The 17,257-nt window shown below is 38.5% G+C and overlaps 1 protein-coding gene across 1 annotated transcript in view; it reads left to right on the top strand.

Annotated features, from left to right (window-relative positions):
- bckdhb (branched chain keto acid dehydrogenase E1 subunit beta) overlaps positions 1 to 17,257 on the top strand; it is a 40,688-nt gene that overhangs the window by 4,958 nt on the left and 18,473 nt on the right. The window contains exons 4-8 of the mRNA XM_086079594.1: positions 4,403 to 4,536; positions 7,075 to 7,230; positions 9,681 to 9,789; positions 12,792 to 12,889; positions 13,704 to 13,814. Coding sequence (XP_085935720.1) covers positions 4,403 to 4,536; positions 7,075 to 7,230; positions 9,681 to 9,789; positions 12,792 to 12,889; positions 13,704 to 13,814 — 608 coding nt within the window. The remainder of the gene's footprint in view (positions 1 to 4,402; positions 4,537 to 7,074; positions 7,231 to 9,680; positions 9,790 to 12,791; positions 12,890 to 13,703; positions 13,815 to 17,257) is intronic.

Consider the following 17,257-nt stretch of genomic DNA (forward strand, 5'->3'; position numbering starts at 1 on the left):
GAATACCAATGTGTGAATTATCCAGTTCTGGTGTACAGTATTTGTCTGTGTGTGCGCATTTGAAGGTGTTTAAGGGACAGGACAGATAAGCAGAGAAGAAGAAGCAATTGCAATACTGTGACTGGAGTTGTCACTACACTGTTACATTGCACGTTTCTACAGCAACTATTGAAACAGACTTGAGGTCTGTCTATCAACAATTTGTGCAGCCCCTGTAGACTTGATATGATAAAGGCGAATGCATCATTTGTCTATTTTTGACTGGAGTCAATTCAGCTCAGCTCAAATGTCCAGTCCTTTGCGGCATCTAAATTGTGCGTGTACCACTAAAACAGGTGTTTTGGGAATTTGCACTTTCAAATACGGCATTAGTTTAACAATACCGATCGTAAAATGCAGTTAAATGTGATCCTTCTTGTATTGTTATTCTAACAAGGAACCTATTAAAGTGTGGTGGATCCCTTTCAGCTCTTGACTGGACAAGCAGAATTTGTCACATGGCAGTAGCATAAAAAAAAGGGGGTAACATGCACAACAGTGTACAGTAAAATCACCACTCTGACTCATGAGTTTTTCATTTGTTTTTATATTTAGCTTAAAATGTTGGCTTGTTTGCTATTTTACATCAAACCCCAAATTTTTTCTCCAAATAGCAACACTTGTGCTAATTTATACTATTCTCTTATGCGATGACATGCATAGAAGAATAGTCTGAAATCATAGGCTACTGTCTTCCACCACTTACAAGATGATTTTGGTCAATTTGCTTTGGTTTTATGTTTTGTTTTTGTTTTTTAGATAATGTGGAGTCTCGAATCAATCGCACAGTAGCTGGCTTTGCCTTTGTTTTCATTGACGTCAGAAATGTTGACCTTTTGGAGAGGGATCATTATTTTCCATCTCATCTTTGTGTACAGTGATGAGTGCAAAGCTGTTTTTATCCCTCTCACTACTGAAAGGGAAGAAGCACACCTTTACCACCTGCAGCAACTATGCAGAAAAGAGGTTAATGCAGGGCGAGCACTATATGAATGGCTTTTGTGATATTTTCATCTTGGCTTTCCTCCCCACAAAAAAATTTAATATAATATTGTAATTATTCTACTTCTACTGCATACTATGTGTTGTTTCTATAATTCATAGAAAACTGTGTTAGTAGTGACTGGGGTGACCAATGAATGAATTTGAATTTTTGACTTCTGTAAAAGCCATTTGACATTAGTTTGCAATCAAATCTACTTCTTGAATTGCAACCAAGAGTGCCTTGAGATTCGAGTGATCCAAGTTTTTCGAGATTCGAGTTGTTGATTGATGGTTGTTTTGCGATCACAAACTTGCAATGATGTATGGTATCATTAGTAAATATTCTGCAAAAACTAGTCTTCAAGCTCTATAATGCCACTTTCAGCTGAAGGTTCCTATCTAAACGTAGTTTGTTTGTTGAAAACAACCATTCAAAGCCTCTACTCTTATACAAAGGGGAAACACCAGAGGCACACGTGCTATCATCTATGTGGTGGTGGTGGTGCTCTTTAAGCAACGCATGTCTGAACATACACAGTGCAGCAGGTTACACATGCAGACATTGACAATATAACAATATTCACAAGCATATGTTCTTTATCCTCTGCAAAGAATGATTATTACTGCTGTACTGAGAAGCCAAGAGAGGAGTGGATTCTCCAGTACAGTATATCCTTAGGTCTGTCTTATAATGCCTCAGGTGGCCAAAGCAAAGTCACCAGAATGAGCAGCACAATGTGCATCACTGCAGAAAGCAACACAAACTGTTACTTTCTTTTTTTAATGCAATGTAATAATGGCATTTTAAAAAATGTTTTATAAAATATTATACAGTACTATAGATTTCCTAATTTAAAAAATTATAAAATAAAATACAAATATATTTTTCTGGATGGACTACGATAATGGCATTTCCATGATTTCAGTGGGAAAAATGATTTCAGATATTTTTTGAGTTACGAGTGTGGTCAAGGAATGAATTTAACTCATCTCAACCACCGTACCTTCGAATGAAACTTTGCTGACTGATTACATGGATGACAGAGACATACTGAATCAATTACGCACCTTCCTACATACATAAAAAGCCCATGTCAAAAAGATTTAAACATGATGTGGCTGATTGTTTTTTACCATCCCAAGTCAACATGTACCATTATAGCAGACAATATCTTGCAGAATCGAACTTGCAATTGACTTTACTTAAGGAAAATGATACTTAAGGATATGGAATGATTCCTTTGACTTTGTCTGGTTAAATTAATAAAGCTGTTTTCATATTTTTCTTTGCACGAAAAGAATAGCACCCCCAAAATTGGCTTTCTCCCTGAAATAAAGGGTTCATTCAAGTTGAAGGGACTTCTTCTGACAAGTTCCAAGTATTAGTCAATTTTGGCCCAAATCCTCTAGATGTCTGCTAGACAGCTGAAACTGAATAGGAATTTCACCTTTCAGCATGACAATGACCCCAAGCATGCAGGTACATCTAAATCAACAAATTGCTTAACCAGAAGAGTTATTACATATTGGCCAAAAGCAGCAAACGTAGGGTGAGAGGCAAGATTGACTGTAAACTGATCACCGGTCTATCACATGGGTGATCAAATCCGCACATACAGAGCATTCAATTAACCATACATAATGTTTTGGACTGTAGGAAGAAGCCAGAGCACCTGGAGAGAACTTGGCTGAGCACATGCATGCTTTTACTCCACACTATGCCTTGAACTAGGAGTCTTTTTGCTGCCAGGCAACAGGCCAGACTAACCATGCATTCACTATGCTCTCTCTTGAATTGGAAACACATGTTGCACATCTTAAGACTTGTTATCAAGACTAAAAGTCTTATTAGTATCAGTCAATTATTGTGTTGAAGTGCAAACGTGGCAACGTTGAAATACTAAAATATCCAATTGTTACTGTTGAAAAAAAAACATAACTTTAATCAATTTGCCATTATTAATATTTTGCCTAACATAGGTCAAATATCATTTTTTAAAATGGCATGTTTTTTTTAATTTTAATTTTAATTTATATATGTATTTAATGTATGGCCACAATGTTTCTGGTCACCTTGACAACACACATGCATTCCAGTCACCTTCACATGAGGTTGACTCTCGTACTACGACCAATGAGCTCACCCTTGGATCGTTTGAATTTTTATTTCAGATTTGTGATGGTCTCTTAGCAAATTTAATTTAATGAGTAATACTGATGAGGAGGATATTTTATGCCACCACAGACAAAGAAAGTACAGAGTAAGCAAAAATTACATTCATAGTCCAAATTTAGTGTACACATTCTTCTGACTCCATGTTAGATTACAGGGTGGGGAAAGGGAAAATGGAATTGCTAGCAAAAATAGGATCTGTTTTTTTCATCAGTTTTTTATTTTTTTTATACTCTGGATCACTGAATATGTTTGCTACAACCAAAAAGGCTGCATTACATTTTGGGAGTGTATTGCTGTCATCCAAAAATGTGTACTGTATTGATCAAATGTTGCCAGTGTGTATGCAGCATAGTCAAATGAAATGTAATTCAGGTGACGATTGAATTTATAGTTACTAACTTCTATTTATATAATATATATATAAACAAACATATTTGTAATATAACGTACATCAGCCATCCCCAATTAGCAGCCCCATGGGCCAAATCCGGCCTGCAAGTGATGCTTTTGTCGTTTTGTCACTCATAAGCAGGCTTAGGGAGTCCAACAAGTGGACACAAATAGCTGAATGGGCCACCTTGCCTCTACTCACACAGTCATAGCTGCGATATTGTGAGCAAACCAATCATTGCTGCCATTTGGGCCACCAGAGCTAGCGCTATCTTTATGTTATGTTGATAAGTGACAAGTACGTTGCTCGTGGCTGGGAAAGGATTAGCCATTCAAGCAAATGACAGGCTTCCCTACCGCAGCCAGAGGGAATTGATTTGTAAGTAAATGTGAGCATGATTTGCTGTTCATATTCTACTATATGTAATATACTGTAAGTGCCGTGTGCTAGGTTGACCAGTCCAGAGGGTGCAGTGTCACGCATCTCACCTAAAGTCAGCTTGAATTGGCACACCATCCAGCACATCAATGACCCTTCTGAGGGTAAACGGCAGAAAATTGATTGATGGATGGATTTTTTAATATAATACATTACTTTCACGTAGAAATAACCGTAGGCAGGTAAGTGGGTGACAGGAAAGGAAGGGAAAACCTCTGCTTAGTCCGGCATGGCTTGAATAGCCAAGTTTGAGTGTTGTACTTCTTATACAGCCAACTTGGAAAATGCTGCATCTACTGTATTGTTGCCTCAATTAGCCTATATTCTAGATTTTTGCAGGTAGTTAATTTATATTTCTCTTAATGTCACCCCAGGTAAGGATCGAGTCTTCAACACTCCACTTTGTGAGCAGGGGATTGTGGGATTTGGTATTGGTGTAGCTGTTGCAGGAGCCACAGCTATTGCAGAGATCCAGTTTGCAGACTACATCTATCCTGCATTTGACCAGGTAATAATAATAAATAATGAAGCAAATTATCCATTTTTAGGATGTCTCAGTAGCCTCACAATTCATTTAAAGAACCTGTTAAGAGAATTCAGAGATACTGTATAGTTCTAAATACATTCTCTCTACCGTAGAGATATATTTTTATACAGTTTTTCACCAATTTAGTTTTCCTGATTTGTTTTAATAAAGGATTTTATTTGTAATGCACTTTATATTCCAGCAATTTCAAACTGCTTTTTCTTGGTAAAAGATGTTTAAAAAATAACACAAAAAGAGGGCAGAGCAAAAGGCTTTTGTAAAAAGAAAAGTCTTAATAAGGTCTTGTTTAAAACCGCAGTAGGACACAAAGTAATGGACAAGCTTCTCTACATTTCCCAGGATAGTGTAGGGTGACGTTTTGCAATGTTTCTGAAATGGTAGAATGACATTTTGCAGAGGTGTTTGTGTGTGCCAAAGTTGAGATGATGGTCGAAGGTTTATTTATTTATTTTTATAAAAATGTGACTTGACAGCCAGCATGTGGGCAGGGCTCAGCATGCCTCCTTGGGCGTGAGTGCCAGGACATCACAAACAGAAGTTAGGAGAGTGAGTTCAAAAAAAAAGTTGTGACGTGTCATTTTCAACCTTAAATAAATATTTCATGAATATTCAACTTTCAATGATTATTCATACATTCGTTTACTATTCAATGAGTATCTGAGGGTGCGGGGTACTTTGACTCCTTATTGCTGCAACACACACACACGCATACAAAGAAAAAAAAAAGAAACTGAAACTTATCTATGTTTCTGATTTGGAATCCTTGTTGATTTCCCTTCCCAACAATATCTGTTTTGTAAAGATTGACCAAGTAGTTCCTGAGCTGTAAGGGTTTAAAGGAAGGAGGACATGCCCCTTTTTGCCAAAAATATTCAAATTCAGTGGGCAGTAGCTTCCAAACACCTGCTCCGATTGAAATTTAGTACAGCAAGTTTCATTAAAATCTAAATCCGCTAGGTTAAACCCACTGGGTGATTTGTCATGAAATGTCCCTATTTAGGTAAATTGTAATTCCCTTATCCCACCTGTATTAACTTTCATAAATTTTTACTTTAATAGTAGATGTTGATAGATAATTACCAGCTCCACAAACACAAATCCTAGTGCTATTTTTGCTTCGCTCACATGCTATTCTTTTGTTAAGTACTGTATGTTGAATATAGTGAAAGGGTGTTTCATAAACAGCCCTCAAATGTCATGTTTTCTTAGGGAGATGAATTGGCATTTATATGTTGCCATTCGTGTCACAGCGTGTGTGTCCTCCTTAAGATAAATATGTGTCCTTGTTCTGTCAAAGATGCATACAACAAAATATGCATCAATGATGTTTGAGGCCAATGTTGGAATCAGGGGCGGTCCTAAGCGTGTCTTGTTGGACTTGTTGCAAACTGCCTTTCAATGGTTGAGTGAGCGGATCGACGAACAAGGCAGTCTTGCTGGCTTGCATTGGAGAGTCCTTATCAATCGATCAGTCAGTCAGAAAAAAAATACTTAACTCATTCACTCCCAGCCATTTTCACTGAAGCAACCCCCTTCACTCCTGGCTCTTGTATTGGATTTTGACTGATTTTGCAAGGCCCACAGAATATTGAGTTCTATTGCCATAAAAACACGAAACCTCCCAAAAGAAAGATTAAAATCTCTTCTTTCATCAGGAAAAAAAAGTACATTTCTATCTGTTTTCATTTTGCAGCAATTAGCATTAGAATATAGTTAAGTTTCATCATTATTCACAAATCTATTTAGAATTCTGAGTAATTGAGGTAGGTCCTAGTTCATTTTCTATGCTCTGCTGGCCGTTTGTGTAATAACTACTTCAACCTTTGCAGTTGAGAGGCTGCATCAAAGCCTTCTGTATGCTCTAGCATTAAAAAACAACAACGTATAAATACATCTTTGGGACACTTAAAACATTTAAAATAGAACATATTTATACGTCTTTGGGAGCAGATGAGATACCATTGACCATCACCTTTCCATACCCGATGAATCACATTGCTAAATCATTAGTCTGGCAGCGGCCAATTATGTATGTTGAAAGAGTATGAGTTTTGAACCCTTTGGAATTTCCTCAATTTCTGCAGAAACTGGTAATAAAATTTGATCTGATCTTCACTTAAAGCTACTGAATGCAGAAAATTATATTTTGAATCGCTACTGCCAGCTGTTGACAAAAAATAAAACTGCACACACCCTTTTTTTTTCAAATGCGTACTCGCTTCTTCACGTACAGAATGTGCACATGGTGTCAAATACGCAGACAGAGGGCGTGGAATTTGAACCCGAATCCAATCTGAAAACTATGTAAACATTGAAGTTCAACTTTTTACAAATATTACAACTGATGCAGAAATCCAGGAAATTTCAAAGGGCACATTTGCAGTTGATACTAACACAAAATCTAATTTCCTTCTACAGCAACAAAACTGTGCCAGTCGTTGGATTAAATCTGTCACTTTATATTTTTTGGCGCAACGTAACATACTGCTTTTGTTGTAGATTGTCAATGAAGCTGCTAAGTACCGCTACCGCTCTGGCAACTTGTTTGATTGTGGCAAACTCACCATTCGGGCTCCCTGGGGATGTGTCGGCCATGGTTCCCTCTACCATTCCCAAAGCCCAGAGGCTTTCTTTGCCCACTGCCCTGGCATTAAGGTGAGGTTTACAGCACCCGACAGTTTCTTAATTATATGTGTTTCCATATTGCCGTATGGTTGTTGTTTTGTCAGTTTTACATTTGCGAGAAACATATAGGATGAATGGATAATTGGATGTTTGATTTTGGTGTGCTTTCTTAAATGCTTCCAATTTACCATTTATTAGTTTGCGAAACCCGTTTAATTCTGCATTGAGAGATGATTAGGGCTGAAATTAGTACTTGAGTAATTCAAATACCTAAGTGAAAAACAGAAATGATTGAGGACACACACACACACACACACATACATACACACACAGCCAAAATGCCTTTGCCTTGGCGGGGCAAACCTTACCAAGACACAGTCAAAAGATCCAATCAGCAAAAAGCGTGGCTACTCGAAGCGAGACAGTAGTGAATGACTTACCAGTAAGTCGCTGTTGCGGTAAAAACTTGATGATTCATGTGATGATAGAACTCCGGCGCCAAAAAGTGACGTTGCTCACGAGGAGTATGTCTCCGCAAATAAGCAAATTTGATTGCATGATTCGTTTTGAGCCGAACTTAAATCGCTTTCAATTGCCGAGTGACCAAACCCACTTTATTTCGTTAAAGAATGTGAATGTGGCTTGCCATGCTAGTGGGGAGGGGGTAGGCCATACTTGCCAACTTTGGGTTGTGAAAAATTAGCTTTTTTTTCACATTGTCCCCGGAGTGGCAGGGAGCGGCGGACATTATTCGTCGATGGGGGATAGTTATGTGCTAACAAAAAACGGACCAGCCATTGACGAAATTCCCGATAATGTCTCGCCGTCTTTTTTACTATCCATCTGGTGTCACGCTGCATACTCCACTCCCCTCCCCTCCAATTGCTTTCATTAGAAATTCAAAGGATTTAGGAGTGGTGGCCCGCCGCTCCTGAATAAATGTAGAGGAAACACTGCGATACAACAAACAGCAGACAGAGAAAGCGAAAAGTGGCCATGTATAAAGTTTATACAGTATTATCCATTACATATGCAATGGAAGTATCTGTTTTTATACAAGCTTTTGCAACACACTAATGATGGAAACCGCAGTGAAAGCAAAGCCACTTACTAGTCTGTCATTATTGGCCTTACATAAATAAGCCAAAGAGATTCTTTCTTGCACTTTCCTTCCACTCCATTCTCTGTGTTAATACCAGCACTCTGGAGTGTGATGTCATGTCAGCATAAGTATGCTAATGTTATAAAGAAAATTGGTTTGATCTTGTTCTCAAATATTTAAGAAGATGCTGAGATTGATTATATAATGTACCATAACACTTAAAAAATTTGAAATTAGAAAATCACAATGAAATGAGACTGGTAGACCGAAAACAACAGTTGAGTTGTCAAATCAAGCTTTCTTTAATCACATCTAAAGCTGGTAGTCGGGATATTCCGAATCTACCTTTTTCACTACCGATACCTTAGGTTTAGTATCTGCTGATACCATATACAGATCCACTCCAACTTTGTAAGCAGGGGGGATGTATAAATCTTATGAATTGTTTATTAGATAACTGAGCAACAGCAGAACAGTTGTAAATTAACCAACAGCTCCTCTAGCTTAGTAACACAAAATATAAAAATAATCAGGAACAAAACCTGTTTATAATGGATTTGTCAGTGCAAATAGGATCGTCTGTGGATCGAGACCTTTTTCACCGATACCCGATACAAGCAATCGGCTCAGAGCATCCCTAGACATAATGTCAACAAAATTTAAAACAAGTTTTGTTTTTGTTCTTCCCCTCTTCCAATATTTGCTTTGTTTCAGTCGAAGTAAGGCGACCTCAACAAAATATTTCCAGCTTAGAAACACATACTTTCGGTGATAAATTTAGGTATTTGTCAATACATTTTTGCTTTTGTAACGTATAAATGGGCATGTCATTGGCAATGTTCAACGCGATTGACCTTTCTTGTCATACGAAACACAACGTGAAAATCCTTCCACTCATGTCTTTTCAGGAATTAAACTCACTAGTAACTTTTTTTTTTTAACGAGGAGTCATAAAAATCGCTGATTATGTCAAACAAATCACATTGTCATCTCTGATCCAGCTTTTGCGCAAACATCAACAGGAAGACAAATATAGGATATGGTTGCAACACAGTATGAATGTGATTCAAATATCTACTAAAAAAGATGGATTGCTGGATTTGACCAACTAACTACAAGTTGACCACTGGGCAATAAGGCCTTAATTAAAATTAAAAGTTTCAGTACTTTTGCTTCCTATGCAAGTTGATTATATTTAAGAGAAGGCGGGTAGTGGTAAAGGGGGTGTAGATAATCCACTTTGCACTATATTATCAATGTTTGTAAATGTGAAACGTGGATATAATTTCAGGATAAGAGAATCACACTTTTAGACATACTCTTAATATTACTATTAGTATTTGAAATGGATTTAACCCAATGTAATCTTTGTGCACAGGTCGTAGTACCTCGTAGTCCAGTGCAGGCCAAGGGACTGCTTCTGTCCTGCATCGCTGATAACAATCCCTGCATTTTCTTTGAACCCAAGATCCTTTACAGAGCAGCAGGTAAATTGGATTATTTGTAAATGTAAATTGCATGGCAAGTTTATTTACCGTAACTAATTTGTTAAACAGCAGTAATTCATGCTTTAAAAATAGGTGGGTAATAATATAATCATACTTTTTAGATCCACGCATCCATCCATGTTCTAAAAAGAAAAGGAGAAAAAAAAAGAGGATGTGACAGGTTATACCTTCACTAGGTTACCAGTCAGTCATAGGGTATATTCACTATACAATCAGTCATCTCTGGCTGTCATGGAACTGAACACTATGTAACGCTGGACAACAGCACTTGGATTTTCTTGTTCTCTTTCCATTATCTTGTTTTGGGGAAGAACATAATGCAAAAAAAGGTCAAAAGCAGAACACACTCAGAGTTAATCTTTTGCTGTTGACTTAATTTAAAGCTTTTCAAGTGTATGACAGCTCACATGAGATGCTGCAGTTCCATATGATGACGTTTTGAACATTGGGGCTAGGGATAGAAGATTAGCGGCTGGGCTGATATTCGGCACCGATATTCAGCATTTTCCGAATATCGACATTGGCCTTTTTGAAGAATCATACAGCTAGATCAATTTGAAACTGTTAACTTCAGAGAACGAATTTTTTAAATTTTCAATTAACTTTACAAGAGATGCTGCTGACCCAAATAACTTCTGTACCTTCTGTTTTTGTTTAAAATTAACACAAAGATAAGTACAAATTAATACATAAATATTTCAGATATTTGGAGATTTTGGAAAACTCTATTTACCGTAATTTCCCGACTATTAGCCGCTACTTTTTTCACTTGCATTCGACCCTGCGGCTAATACAACTGTGCGGCTTATCCACCTGGTCACGAGGGGGTGCACTGTAAAAGAAGCGCAAGAGCGCCAGGCAGAGCAAACCAAACCAAGTGAGCCCAAATGCAGTAGGAGAGACAGAACGAGAGCGAGACAGTTTTTGCGCTCATTATGGAAACAGAAGTGCATAATATGTTGAAGGCATTCAACCTGTTTGATTCTGACACTGACAAAGAGGAAGAGGAGTTTTTTGGTTTTGAGAGCAACAACAAAGGAGAGAGAGTGACTGACGAGGGCCATTCTGGGGCTCTTCGGTTTCGACACTGAGGAAGAGGACTTTGTTACAGTAATGTATGTTTGTACAGTTGTGTTATTAATGCACCTTTACTGCCGTGTTACTGGCAACCACTTTTAAAAACGGATTTCAATTAGCCATTTGACGTTATTGCCTCTTCAAGCGCTGTAAGTTTTGTTCTGTTGTTATAGTGTACTACTATTGTGACTGCAGGACGTGCGCTGTATTATTTGTGCACCTCACAAACCCTTATACACCGGTGCGGTGACATTAAAACACCTGCGGCTTACAGTCGGGTGTGGCTTATACATGGACCAATCTGGTGTATTCTCCAAATTTGGCTGGCGCGACTTATAGTCAGGCGTGCCTTTTAGTCCGGAAATTACCGTACTCCAAATTTGTGTAGCGTGAGAGAGTTGTTTTTCAGTGCTTTTTAGTGTACAGTCACAGTGCTGAGTTGCTCTCTATTGGGTTTAAAGCAACACGAATATGAGTCCTCCCCTCGGTATCCAAACCCAGTTTTTTCTGCAACATTAATCAACATGTAGCTGGCAAATATTATTACTCAAACATTATGTTGTGCTGATAGAAGTACATGTGGTCTCTTCTAAGCAATGACATTCTGGAAAAATCGTGCGTTAGCCTTTGAAATCAGCCAGACAAAATGTACTAGTGGAGGAATGTGTGTTTGATGGGTTTGTCATTCCATTAGTGGTTGTACTCTTCTATTAAAGTTAGTCAGTTTGAAATGTTAGTATCTTGATAACCACAGGGTACTTAATGTGTTCTGTATTAATCCTTGTAAGTATTGAGTCTGTAAGTTTTTGGATAAAGATGACTTGAATTGATTTTTATTTTAAAAAACTGAACTAAGAAGAATACACTATATAATAAGAATAATGAAAAGTGTCAGAACTGCTGGCTTACAGCAGGAAGGTTTGGGATCCAATTCTGGGTCCTGTGTTGGGCCTTTCTATGTTAAATTTGAACATTCTTCTTATGCATGTAAGGGTTCTCTCTGAGTACTATAGTGTCTCCACAGACACAAGTATATTAGATGAAATGGCCAAAGGTTTACGGCAAGCAATACTGTACATTTCATTTCACAATATGTAAAGGAAAATCCTGATTAGCTTTGTGTGCTGTTGGGTATGGTGACAGTGTCATCAGCTACATAAATACAGTAGTGTAACAGGAGTGGGAGAACTTTTATGATTATTTTCTTCCAAATTCCGTTGCCAAACAGGGAGGTGACAATTGCACAGCAGTGCCTTTAACTTGGTCATAATGTACCCCCCGTGCTGAAAGGTGGAACACTAAAGGTTTGATATTTAGTGTCCCTGTAAAAATACGAGTAGGATAAGTTATATATTAAATGGCAGAATGGATTGACTGATAATAGTAAGTACTGTCATGGCCTCATCTTTATGCAATATACTTTGCTGATTTATTACGAGGTGTGTCAGAAATGTTCCAGGATCGATGTCAGAATCTAAATTTCAACTCCAAACTACAGTATATGTTTTCCCCTTTGATGTGATTAAGGAACTTGCTCCAACATGGAGATGTTCTTCTCAGACAGGAAGAGCCAGAAGCTTAGTGCACTGTGAGCAGGCAAAGAGCAGAGTTGTCCTGCCACAACTCTTGCCTCTTCTTCTACACTGAAAGAGGCAAATGCCACACGATCTCTTTGTAGACGTGCTGGTTGAACGTCTAGAGGAACACTGAAGAGGAACACTCGTAGTTTGGATTTGGAATATATTTTGTGACACTTGTCCTGAAACTGTTCTCATACACCATGCTGTTGGACAAAATAGCATGATTGAAATGCAGATTGAAATTGTGCCAGTCATCAAAAATAGATCGCTGTTGTTGAATGTCAGTTGTTGACGCTCCAATGTGGGGTATTTGTGTGTTTGCAGTGGAGCAGGTTCCCACAGAAGCCTACACTATTCCACTCTCACAGGCTGAGGTTGTGGAGGAAGGAAGTGATGTCACATTGATTGCCTGGGGGACGCAGGTAGGTGATCCTGCACATCATTGACAACATCTCAGTGGGTGTGCTGAATAGTTTAGTTATCGTCTATCTTTGGAACCCTGGACACAGGGAAAAGGGAGTTGCATCAACAATATGTAATGTTCAAAGCCAGTGGATTAATTTTAAGTCCATTACTCGCCTCCTGTGCCACTGCAGGGTCTCTCAGCTGGGATGCTTAGACTATATCTGCAAAACCATCTCAGAACCAAGCCTGTGCTTGTCTTTCGGCTTATTAACGGCACATGTCTGCAGCACATTTTCAATTGGTGATAGCTTTTTCATCAGTGAGCTTTGATTTCTACGGCTTGGTATCACAGAGCCTGTAACTCGCCAGGAGTTAGATCCAGTTTGATTGTTCCTAGCCACTTTATCTGGCTTATCTGGGTCTCAATGTACCTGCAACTCAAGAGGGGGTTCAGGGGACACTGAAAGAAAGCGTCTCTATCATAGCCAGTGTTATTTTAGAAGGATGACTTGGCAAGAGAGATGATCCAGTAAAGTAGTGGAAACAGTGGCCCTCCTTTCTTTGTTTTCCTACCTCACCACTGCTCATCTGCCTGGCCATCTAAGTTAAGTGACAAAGAAAATTACAGGAGAGGAAATTGAGATCCAGAAGAACAGATACAAGTATTTGTTTATGCTCTGTCTTTACCACAGTTAATAATATAAAAGCACATTAAAATGCTTTGTACTTGCAAGGTACCTGTAATCTTTTGATACAATAACAGATAATGATAATTGAATGACGAAGAATGAATTATCATGATCATGTGGACTTTTTGTTTTCTTCCATCAGGTACATGTCATGAAGGAAGTGGCCCAGATGGCTCAGGAGAAACTGGGCGTGTCCTGTGAGGTTATTGACCTTCGCACTATCCTGCCATGGGATACTGAAACTGTTTGCAAGGTATCGTTCAATCTTCAGCTTCCGGTTTATTAATTAAGGTTTTGGATTTTTTTTTTTTTGCCGTTTGCGGCATTGTTTTAAGTAAATCCCACGTCATGAAAAAGGACAGCAGAAGAAGAATCACATTTTGTTTTGTTATGTACAGTACATGAAATTTGACCTCTGCATTTGAACCATCACAGTAAGCACAGCCTGTTAGTGTAGGTGACTGTTTAAGCGCCCAGAGAGTAGTAAATTGTGAATTAGTAAGTAAATTGTAGCATACCATCAAGTACAAAGATCAAGGATGGCCACAGATAAGTGTGTCAGCGACCCTTCTTATTTTAAGACACGTGAAGTGAACAAAATCTTTCAGCGGTTGGGGGTAAACAGTACTGTACCGTCTCAAGTTTAATATCTTCAAATTGCTAATTATTTACCTAATTCCATCCAATTAGTTGTGGTTCACACAGTGTAGCCATTCTTTCCTGGTATATCACATTTTAGTCCATTGTCCATGAAAATGCCAAATGCTTCCTGTGTAGACAACTGAGTCACAACATAAAGTACATTTTCATTTTGCATATACAGGTACTGTCCAATTTTCTTGATCCTCAACTATGACCTGCCACAGTCAAATGAATGAATGAATGTATTTCGTGGCCCTGCTTTAGCGATGGCGTCAGTGCAGGGTGGGTCGTTGGTCACTTGTAATATACTGCTGCTAAATAACTATTTATAATTTACTTTATATCAATAAAATCAGTAATCTATTTCTTGTACCAATACATTGAATTAACACTTTACATACACGTGTGTGCAATAGCGTCTCTCTCTCTCTCTCTCTCTCTCTCTCTCTCTCTCTCTCTCTCTCTCTCTCTCTCTCTCTCTCTCTCTCTCTCTCTCTCCCCCCCCCCCTCCCCCTGTCTCTCTATCTGTCTCTGTGTCCTGAAACGGAGCTGCCCTGGCAATGAATGGAGAAATAATGATTAGAAACAGTCATACAGCGTGTTTGTAAGTCAACACAAAACAGTTTACTTGGTCTGTTTTTGTTTTTTTCTCTCCCTTTAAAGTTGCTTATCTAAAGAGACTATAGAGATACAGAGGATATAATGTTTGGAATTTTATGGGCAGTACTACTAATTTTCACGTTGAGATGCAATGGCCAGATCTGTCACCCAGCATAGCAGTCAACTGCCTGTGCTTTAATTTGGAGCTGAATCAAGGATGGTTTAGGCAGCCTGTTACCGATTAGCACCGGCTCTCAGCCATCATTCCTTCTTTTCCATTTCAATTGATGGGTGTCAGCCAGCATGTGCTTGCTGGCTTACCACAACAATTGTTATATGCTTGGCCTGCTGTTTGTCACACTGGAAACTAAGCAAAAAAAGAGAGAATGGCACAGGAAGAAAGTGACCAAAGGTTTGGGCCCCACTCCCTGTGTTCGTATTGTCGTGTCTGTCTGTAATTACAGCGTTAGCGCTGAGCACTTCGGGTGAAACCAGGAGTACTCTCTGGAGTGAAAGTAAGTAAACATTTGTGGCAAGACAGAGATGGATAGTCAGTCATCATGCATGTGAAAGTGTGTGCATGCATTTTTTTTTTATAATAGAAAAATACATTTGGATTGGCATAAACCGGGCCACAATTTTCAATTATTTTTAGTCAATATCTATAGGGTACATTAAAAATTTACTTGTGTGCTCTTTTAAAAAAAAATGTATATATATATATTGTTATATATTCATTTATTTAGTAGGCCCTGGGGCTTTCAAAAATATTCCTCACACATATTAATTGTGGGTTATATGTACAATTGTATATTATCTGACTAGCTATTTACAGTGAAGAAGCTTTCTAGCTCATTATTTTGTTAAAGATACTAGGAATTGTGATTTAACCGTTTTAGAAAGAGTGAACCTGCAATCTTAGACAGTCCCATGCCTTGCGGATGTCACATGAAGGATGAATAACCTTGGAATAAAAAATTGCACAAAGATGAAAATTAACGTCCGGTTTTATCACTAATCTTTATTTAGTTCCTGATTTATGCTGATGTGATAGAAATTCCGTATTTATGGTGTAAAATTGGCCCCCTAGTTACAAGTACAGAAGGCTGCTGCTTCATTGGACCAGGTTTTAGTTATTTTCCACTGAAGAGGACAAAACCTTGGCTTGAGTTGTGGGCTGGTTGAGATCATCGGGGTCAGCTTGTTTGCCTAAAAGCAGGACTGGCTGAAAAGACAAGGTCTGAAATCACAACCACAGCATCCAACACGCATACTATCAGATTTGACAAATTGGATCCACCAGATCCTCTTTAAGTTTTAAATTAATAAGTCAGTTACACAACCTGGAAAAGCAGTGATCACATTCAATGAGCAAAATATAACATTTAACTGTATGTATATAATTTATTTATTTATTTATTTATTTTTAAGTAAAACTTCTGTTATATGACACTTGGAGTATAAATGGTAGCAGACTCCATTCCGTTGAAGGAAGTAACCGATTTAATGACTGTTGTTGTGGATTGTTCCCACTCTTGCAGGATCTACCATTATTCCTGGTGTCCTTCCATTGTAAGTCAATTTAATGGCCACTCTGGACTGAGAAAGTGCTTTTCTTACTGACTCACTTTGTGTGTGCATCATAGTTTCTGTCCACCCTCAAGAATTACAGTCTGTTTATTTTCCAGAAGCTTTGTCTAATTTCATTATATACATAACCTACTGGGGAGAGGTCCTGCTTACTAGACACATTATAGCCTATGCAAGAAGCCTTTTAGATTTACGGCATTGGGCCCTATATCTGCTCATACCTTCTGGAGCCTGTGCGATACATTAACTTGAAAGATGGTTCAGTATGTTGTGTTTGGATGTACTCACCAATGCAGAGGTGGGGTACAGTGGTGGCAGGACAGACAAGTAGTGTGTAAGTGTGTGTCAGGGTGTAATTGACTTAAATTGGTTTTAATGTGTTTTCATGGGATATTAGCAGTTATTTCAGTCGGAGGTCTCCTGGCAATCTACTCCTCCAGAGGCTGGCTTGGCCCTCTGCCCAGTCTTGAAGCTGTTACTCACTTTCTTTACTCACTTTTTTTCTTGTGCTTTCCCCCCTTCTCCTTCTTTGTAGCGCTCACTCTCCCTCACTGCCTGTCATGAAAGTGAGTGAGTGGATGTATAGTAGCAAGTGTGTTTACTCACACCATCATCGTTCCTTCTTTGCTGAGTTAGTAGGCTAAACATTGCTCCCCTACACCCCTCCCCTTATGTTTATCACTGTGGACCATTTTAAAGATTTCACAAAGATCACATGTAGGCACATGAGTTTCGACCCTTCAATGGTCAGTCAATTATAGGGTCAGCAGACAAGAGCAAAGCCAGCAGGAATGAGAGTGAGACTGCTTCTCTATGGCGACACTGAGCTAAACTTTTATTTCCTGTCGCATACCATGTGAGAAT

Source organism: Leptonotus elevatus, chromosome 6, assembly GCF_054856555.1.
Source record: "Leptonotus elevatus isolate MCC_2025b chromosome 6, RoL_Lele_1.0, whole genome shotgun sequence".
NCBI lineage: Eukaryota > Metazoa > Chordata > Actinopteri > Syngnathiformes > Syngnathidae > Leptonotus > Leptonotus elevatus.